This window comes from Leuciscus leuciscus, assembly GCF_965113295.1.
Source record: "Leuciscus leuciscus genome assembly, chromosome: 11".
Lineage (NCBI taxonomy): Eukaryota > Metazoa > Chordata > Actinopteri > Cypriniformes > Leuciscidae > Leuciscus > Leuciscus leuciscus.
In genome coordinates, this window is record NC_138735.1 from 22,196,579 (window position 1) to 22,205,823 (window position 9,245).

The 9,245-nt window shown below is 35.3% G+C and overlaps 1 protein-coding gene across 2 annotated transcripts; it reads left to right on the forward strand.

Moving 5' to 3' along the window:
* The first annotated feature begins 1,641 nt into the window (after window positions 1–1,641).
* Window positions 1,642–8,660, forward strand: dnajc5b (DnaJ (Hsp40) homolog, subfamily C, member 5 beta). Of its 2 annotated transcripts, none has more exons than XM_082184948.1 (5): window positions 1,642–1,929; window positions 2,381–2,503; window positions 4,071–4,284; window positions 5,912–6,086; window positions 8,175–8,660. In XM_082184948.1, the coding sequence occupies exons 2-5, from the start codon at window positions 2,397–2,399 to the stop codon at window positions 8,258–8,260; spliced, it is 582 nt and encodes a 193-aa protein (XP_082041074.1). In that variant the 5' UTR covers window positions 1,642–1,929; window positions 2,381–2,396; the 3' UTR covers window positions 8,261–8,660. The 2 variants fall into 2 exon arrangements, with proteins under 2 accessions (XP_082041074.1, XP_082041075.1); XM_082184949.1 differs by lacking the exon at window positions 1,642–1,929 and adding an exon at window positions 2,250–2,268.
* The last annotated feature ends 585 nt before the right edge of the window (window positions 8,661–9,245 follow it).

Sequence of the window (9,245 nt, forward strand, 5' to 3'; positions counted from 1 at the left end):
TTGCTCATTTGGGAGTCTCACATTTCCTGACTGAGGGGCAATCATTTCATTAATGGTTTGTTTCTGAGGCTTAGTTTGCCACAAATGCCATTCCCCAGGCAGACGTGCTTTGCAGGAACAGCCTCCCGAGGAGACAATGATGAGGGGTGGCGAGCAGCACACCTGCTTAATTCCCCTCGAGACTCCATGTATCCACTTTCAACACGACCTGTGCTATGCAGCAGTCATCAGGAGATCATAAACAAGGGGAGCGCATAATTCCACACTGCTGGTTGACGTCAGTGATGATTTCCCCCCTTGTTTTGACTGCTGCATGTGTTTGGGATTGGGAATATGTGATTAGTTTTGTCATATTTTCCATAAAACATCTATGCATAATTTAAAAAGATGTAGGAATATGAAATCGTTCAGCATTTAATGACATTTTTAAAAGGGTGAGTAAAAGGAGTGTTATAGAAAAGTAACTTTTTTTCCATTAACCACTGGTAGAACAAAAATTCATGCTCAGATGCCATCTTGTGGTGATACAAGATAAGTGCTAGAGAGGTTTTTTTTGCTACACAACAGGGATTTTCAGGCGGCCTCAAGGGAGTGTAAAAATGTAGAGCAAAAATTAAAACTAATAACAATAATAATAGATAAATAAATAAATAAGTAAATAAATAAATAAGTAAACAATACATCTAACAGTACAGTACTATAGTAGGCTAAGTAGAAAAAAGTAATAACGTAACAATAGAAACTAAATATTTTCAAATATTTATGATGTTAAGTTTTCACTGTATAATGTCTTTATGGGCTACATGAAAATATATAGCTGCATTTTAAAATTTAAATGTGGTCCCTCGCAATACAACAATAAAAAATGTGTGGATAAAATATATCTCAGTGAATAATTTGGCATTATATTTGGCATCATCTCTGTTCTAATCAGATTTTCATTTTTTTTAATCCATTTAGAGTTACAAAATTAATGTTAAAGGATATCTTTAGTACAAATTCCGTAGGCCTCCTCTATAATTTAAGTATCGTTCTAGATATGCATTTACTTATTCAATGAAAAGTGTAGCCTAATATTCATATAACATTTTATAAAACATTAAAAAAGGTCACAGAGTCGATTAAACCTAATTTCTTAGTTTAGAAACAGTTCTGTTTGTTCACAAATGACATTAACGTGAATCAGTCTTTAGTTTATTCCAATATACAGTACCAAAATATGAATATCATAGTTTATTTTAGCAAATGTGAATATATTGCTTAAAGGGATAGTTCATCCAAAAATGAAAATGTTGTCATCATTTACTTTACTCACCCTCAACTATCCCTTTAAATATTTGAGCAGCGCATGCGCACATCTTCTGACGTGAGTTAATATGGCGGTTATGCTTATAATTCTGGACATTAGTTTATATAACTTGAGACCAAACTAATTATATGACTTTCCTGTTTTACAATTTTTGTTCGAGCAAAGTATTTTTTTTTAAATTTGCATTTGGACGTCACTGCGTTTGCAGAAAGGCGCCGCAAGATGGCGATCTTGCTTCAGAAAGGAAATGTATACACTCAAGCACATTAATGCACGCACACAAGACTCTAGCTGATTCAACCGACACGAAACCTAACCTTTTTATCCTCCTCAGTCCTCATCATGGAGGTTTAAAAGTCAGTTATGGCAGATAACGTGTGTCCATACTCAGAAACCAGACAGTGGTCAGTGTCACTGGTCATCATCAAACACCAGGCGCTGAAACCTAATGCACCTTGTTGATAACCATGTTAAACTGGCCTAAAGTTACCTGAGCTCATGACTAGTTCCATGTATAATTTATCTCCTCAGTAATCTACTTGCCTTCAGAGAAGGAACCTGACTCCATTAGCCTGTCTACCTGCCCTGGAGAAGGATTTAGGTTTGGAGTCTGTTAACAGGTAAGAAAACAAATGTTCTTCTTTGAGATTAAGATCAGCATTGCTCTTATTGCCCCATTTTTGCTTCTCACGTTTTAGCAATCAGTCATTGTAAAGCTCAACAGAAATATGAAGGCTGTATCATTTTTTAGAACTATTTAATATTCAATGAAGGCTCATTATGAAAGATGGAATTATCCAGGAGTGGGGGTTGGTTGGAGGTTGTTTTGGACAGACAGGTATATATTATCTGCAGTAACCTTTCAATGGATGTATTTTCTTACAAAGAGAGGGATTGCTTGCAAACTTATGTAAACAAAAAGTCAACCAGGTCTGGGTTGTTGTGGAAAGAGTGACGTTGTAAGTCTCAAACCAAACGTCATTTGTATCTTGTTCACCACACAGGAGAACCGGACCTGACCTACTGTCTTGTACAATTTATTGATGGTTGATTTGTTCTTTTGATGTTAAGGTAATGGTTTAAGATCATGGCTGAGCAAAGGCAACGGGCCCTGTCCACATCAGGAGAGGCTCTGTACCAGGTTCTTGGCCTTGACAAGAACTGCACCCATGATGACATCAAGAGATCCTACAGGTAAGACGTGAGTCACACTCTCATTTGTCCCGAGATGCATTTACTTTGGGTTCTGGTAACTAGGTAAGAAGTTCCGATACTATATGTAGGAAGACAGGGGTAAACGAGGGAGCAAAAGATGGAGAAAGTGCCAAAATGTGACACGTTCTTCTATAATCTCAGCCATCAGTTGCAGTGGAGCTGCATGAATATAATATGACTTCCACAAAACTGAAATATTCATTATGCTGAACAGATGGCATCCTTTATTTTACTGGGATCAGGAATGATGAAAGAATCTCACATGTTCGTGGTGCACGACGTGTGTATGTGCATGAATGATTCTGCACTATAAGTTAGATAGCGGCATGGAAACGCGACAGCCTTGCCTTTGGGAGTAATATCTTGACGTTTAATATCATAACTTGTAGGTAACTATATATGAAACTACTTTTTTTTTTTTTTACAGTTTTCCTTTTCTGTGGCTGCACAGCTTCTTCTGTATCTTGTACGCTAAAACATGAAGGCAACAAGTAGGAGAGCTTCATTAGACAAGTGTGTTTCAAACGCCGCACTGATGTTCCAACAATCATAGAATCTAATTGCTCTAATTTACACGTTGTTCAAGGAGGCATTTAAATGGTTAGCATTTTAACAGCACTTGTTTGCTGTTAATGAATATATAATCATCACAACTCTTGCAGACGGCATTGGCTTAATCAAAAATTAACAAGCGAGCGTGCTCGGAGAATGATAAATTATACATTAATTTTTTCGGTTCAGCAACAACAAAAGATATGTAAAAAAAATAAATAGAGACTATGTTCATGTAATGTTTTTAAGATTCAAACTCTTGGCTATTTTTAAATGGTATAAATAGATTTATACTGCTCTCCGTGGCTTTTACAAACTACTATAAATATTTATAGTTTGATATTCGATCATCCACAACCATTTGGAGCTGAAGGATATTACATTTCACAGCATTATAAAATGTCAAACTCTTCCTTATTGCTGCAGAGAGTTTTGAAAAGTGTTGCGCAGAGTTTGGGACATGCTGGCATTCATTCAGCGCAGACCTGAACTGAGTCAGAGACAGAGACATTTGCAATGCACTGCTGGTTCTAATGGGAAAAAATGTCAACCTTGGTGACGTTCCTCTCTTCGCCACCCCTCGTGTGCCGAGGCGCTAATGGGGTCTGCGGTCTTGCCGACACACAGACAGGTCAAGCAGCGTGCGCAGAAGACAGCTAGCCGCTAAAGATCACACCCTGCTGAGATCATCAAACAGACAGACACAGCATTTTAAACTGGCCACATGGTAATGAGTCTTCTCTCACTGTGTGTGAGACCAAAAGTATTTGTGTTTCCTTTTATAACGGTTGTTTTATGCCACTTTCATTAGGTGCATACAAAGGGCACATTCTGTTTTTCTGAGGTCATTTAAATATATATATATGTTCTTCTGTTTCATTCCTAATATGTCTATATGATCCTCAGGTCAGTTATGCTTTTTGTATTGCATGTCTCAAGTACATTTTATATCTTTAAAATGTCCTCAACCTTTTTTTATATATATTTTTTTTAGGAAGCTCGCTTTGAAATATCATCCTGACAAGAACCCCGAGAACCCTGATGCCACTGACAAATTTAAAGAGCTCAACAATGCCCATGCGGTGCTGTCTGACATTACTAAGAGGAACATTTATGACAAGTACGGCTCCCTGGGTCTGTATGTGTCGCAGCAGTTCGGGGAGGAGAATGTGAACACGTACTTCATGCTCTCCAGCTGGTGGGCAAAGGTGCGGTATCAGTCTTGTTTCTATACAGACATTTTTTTTTACTTTGAGGAGCTATTATTATATGACCTGATACTTAAAAAATTCTCTTGTTGGTGTAATCTACACAATACATTATTTTAATTATATATCATGTAAACACAAATTAGTCATATTAAATTAATAATATTTTTGCAGCAAATTTAGGTGGTTTTTTTTTTGGTTACCTGAAAATATATTTTTACAGTGCATTTTATTGTCTCTTTTATTCTTGCATTTTTTACTTTATATACTATAATATACTATAATTATATACTAAATAATATTAGAATGTGAAATCGGCAGTCTTTTCTTCCATATTGTGACGTAAATCCGAGTGAAACGGCTTCTCGGACAAGAAAAAATGTAGGGCGGGACTTGATTTTATCCATCAGGAATTGATTGGATCGTTCGATCGTTGTGGTTCACTATTGCTGTGATGTCATGTGAGTGACAGGTTGATCCCGCCCTCATGTCAAAAACATGAAATCAGAGAAGGTGTCATTGCAAGTTATTTTTTATTTATTTTTATTTTTGAGCCTTTATTTAACCAGGAGAGAACCTCACTGAGATTAAAATCTCTTTTACAGGAGTGTCCTGGCCAAGATAGGCAGCCCAGTTACATAAATACACATATAACAAACAAATGATTAAAGATTATGAGGGCACACAAAAAAAAAATTAAATAATGATGTGCACAGATAAATGATTTATAATAAATAGTGCACTATTCCATAAAAAAATTATTTCATGGTGACTTAAATGCTGGAATATAAATAAGAACTAATTAAATTCCCCCTGTAGTCAATAATTATATCCCTTAAAAATCATCTTTGATCACTGAAATAACATTTCATTTTCATAACAATTTCTTCATGCCTTAAAATAGCTTGAATGTAACTCTATACCCTGGCCTCATTTAGTATACGCGGTTCTATGAATATGCAAATTAGCCCCGCCTCCACTCACTCACACCAGCTCAGAGATCCACTCGTTGACGATCACGCATTGATGTGATTGGTTACAAGGTAGTTTGTGACGTCAGAAACACCAGCGATTTCAAACCGTGTTTTTGAGACAGTCTTTGGTTCACTAGAGTTTTAAAGAGAAAATACTCAGCAATTGTCTGGCTATCACCAGACCAAGCTCAATCTTTTAAGATTGAACATTTTGTGATTGGTTCCCGCAAATTTGTAAAGGAAGCAGCAGAGATAAATGTACAGGTTTCCAGCCTGAGGTGCAGGGCGAAATCAAATCGCCGGCAGATCAGGCTGAGTTTACCAAGTCTAACCTAGCAATGGTGTTACTTATGAATTTGCACATGGTTTGTCTTAAAAAATATTAAGGACACCACATAGACATATAAACAACATTTAAAAGCTTGTTTTTCACCACAGGGGTACTTTAAACATTATTTATGTAAACGCAGCTACTGACTTTAAAGCTATATTTTATATTTACATTATAGTATTCTTATACATACTTATGTAACTTTTTATAACATAATATTATATAACATGGACACTGTAATGTAGACATTTTTAATGCATTTTTATCTAAACTAAACCATGACGCTGTGTGCCTGTCTGATTTTGAACATTCTCATTTATAGGGTCTGTTTGCCATCTGCGGCGTGCTGACAGGTTGCTATTTCTGTTGTTGTCTGTGCTGCTGTTTCAACTGCTGTTGTGGAAAGTGCAAACCGCACACACCTGGAGAAGAGGACACTGAGTGCTATGCGTCTCCTGAAGACCTGGAGGAGCAGATCCGTACGGACAACGAGAGAGGTAAATGACATGCGCAAACACTTTAGATGTGTTCTTCAGGTGGTCACGCTCAGTTTTGAAATGGTATATGATTACAGAACTCTACACTCTACAGCAAGAAAAAAAGGGGATAAAAATGATTAGAAGGGACACATCCCAAAATTACAGCATCACATTTAGTTCTCGATAACAGCATCTTCTTCATGTCTTAAGTGTGAATGTTCTGCTGGTAATCTTCTAAATAGATTCTTCTATGGAAAGCGGAAAGACTTTATAAAGACTTAAATATGACATTATGCAACTAAATCTTCCTATAATAATAATTAAAAAAGCCTTATATGATAATTTACTAATTAAAAAACTTCATGAAATATTTAAACAGAAAAAATAGGCTTTGATGTAGCAGATCATGGCTTATCAGCTGAGGGAAGAGCTTTCAACGTATAAGTCATCCTGCTTACAAAAATAAATAGAATTGATACTTCTGAGCCAGATGTTTGGATAAAATACGCCGTTCTTCTGCCAGTGAGCTGTAGGAGTTTTTTTGTTTTTTTACATCTTGTGCTGTAGTCCCTCACAAAAGTGATAATTGCCATCTGAGTCATTTCTCAAAGTGCGTTTGCATACTAGTTTTTAATAGCATTCTCACAATAAAAATAAACAATGTTTTCTTTCCTTGCATTTCATAGGCGGCATGCAAGATGGTACTGACAAAAATGCCTTTTGTCTTATTTAGACCCTAACTACATCATCCATGTAAAAATACACTTTTGACTTGCTCTGTTTTAGTTTACTTACATTCACTCAAACAACCTGAGAACACAAAGGGCACAATATCCTGCTTTTTAATATTAATAAATTATAGTGTATGGAAACTTGTTTCCACCACGGAATAAAAAATAAAAAAGGTTATTGCAACTTTTTCTCACAATTCTGACTTTTTTCTCTCGCAATCGTAAGTTTATATAAACTCGCAGGATATAAAAAGTCGCAATTGTGGGAAAGAAGTCAGAATTGTGAGAGAAATAGTCGCAATGACGTTTTTTAATTGTGAGTTCATATAAACTGAGTTTAAATCTCACAGTACGAACTTTATAACTTGCAGACTTTTATATCTCACAATTCTAGAAAAAAATAGTCAGAATTCCAACTTATAAACTTGAAATTGTAAAATATAAAGTCAGAATTGCGAGAATTTTGACACTTTTCGCAATTCCAAGGTTATAATTTGCAATTCTGACCTTTTTTTTTTCTCACGTGCTAGTTTATATCTTTATTTAACTTAATTTTTTTAAAAATTTTAAATCTCAGAATTGCACGTTATAAAAGTCAGAATTGCGATATATAAAATCACAATTCTGACTTTATTTCTTGCAATTCTGAGTTTATATCTTTCAATTCTTTTTTTATTATCATCATTATTATTATTATTATTATTATTATATATATATATATATATATATATATATATATATATATTTTTTTTTTTTTTTTTGATTTGTGAGATATTTGGTCGTTTTCACAGACAGGAGATTAAGCCAGGATTACGCCTTAGTTAAATTAGGACTTTCATATTAGCTTTTGTAAATATGCATTCGAAAAGAAACATGGTATGAATCTTGAAACAAAACAATGGCACTGACTTATTTTAAGATATGAGGTCAGAATTGTGAGCTAAAAAGTTGCAATTACATTTTTATTTTTTAGTCCGTTGCGGAAACTCCATGCATGCACCTATTCCTGTTTTATAGCATTTATATTAGTGCAGTGAAAAAAAGTCATGCCCAAGTCATATCCTGCTCAAGTAGTCTCTAAAAATCCACCCATGTGGTCTTAGAATCTTATTTTTTCAGCATTAGGTAAGTCAGTGGACAGTGGGCTGCCCTTCAAACCAGTGTTACAGAGCCAGCTCAATGAGGTCATAAAAGTGCAGCCAGCAGGGGCAGGCTAACGGCAGATTGCTGGGACGTCCTTGGAGCGTACAAAACACTTTTCATTTCAGCAGGAAGTTCAATTAGGAGTGTGAAATGGCATGACATTAGACCTCTTGTTTATTCCATATTGATGATCATATGTGACCTCTTTTACCTGTGATTTTGTTTTTTTCAGATGGCGACACTCCGATTGTACTGCAGCCAACCAATGCTAGTGAGAAGACCCAGCTGATCGGCGATGGACACAGAACATACACCTAAATGCAAACGAGTTATTGATAGATACTAATTTTAAAATTCTTTTTGAATATATCGATGTATTTTACAATATACTGCTTCTTTTAGGACAGAGAAAGCAAAAAAATATTCACCTTCTTAAGCTTTGTTTAGTCATGCTGTCTGTAAATAACAGATATTATATTATTCTTATCCTTAATGTGCAATTAAAACAGATAATGTGATTAAAAAAATTATGAATGGTTCTCCTTTAAATAATAAATGTATGTCTTAAAGGTTTTCAAAATAAGAATTCAGATATTTCTGTACCTTGAATATAGATTGGGGTCTTGTTTAAAAAAAATTTTCATGCAATATAATGTGCACAGAGCACTTTGGTCTGTCTTCAGAGGTTTTGATTTTGATTTGCAATTGAACGAATATTTTATCCACTGCAACTCCATTGAGTTTAAATAAAAAAATTACTATTATCAAAAACTATGTTTCCTTCGAGCCGGATTCGAACCAGCGACCTAAGGATTACAGTGTTTCCTCTACAGTCCTCCGCTCTACCAACTGAGCTATCGAAGGAACCCGTTATGTGGTGCTCGATCTCCGGATTTTGTGAAAAATACACCGTAGTCTGTTACTGATGATAACTGAATACGCGAATTATATTAAAAAAAATTAATAATAGTAATTTTTTAAAAAGTCTAAACTTGGGCTATTGTTGTTTTCTTACAATATTTGTTAGTTTAAAATGTAATTGTATTTTTTCAACAGCCGATGAATGTCTGACGGTTGTGCTGTTGAGGACTATTTTTTACAGTCTATGGTTGAGGCTCGCGCGGCCAGTTCTCCTTCATGAGGAGAAATGGAAACAAATGGGCGCGTGAAAGAAACTCAGTGAAAATACAGCGGTAAAAATTAATGTGGAGTTTTTATATTTATAACATATGATACAGTTTAAGCAAAATCACAGGACCGAGAGTGCTGAATACCATCACGATTGAAAATGTGACACTGGTTT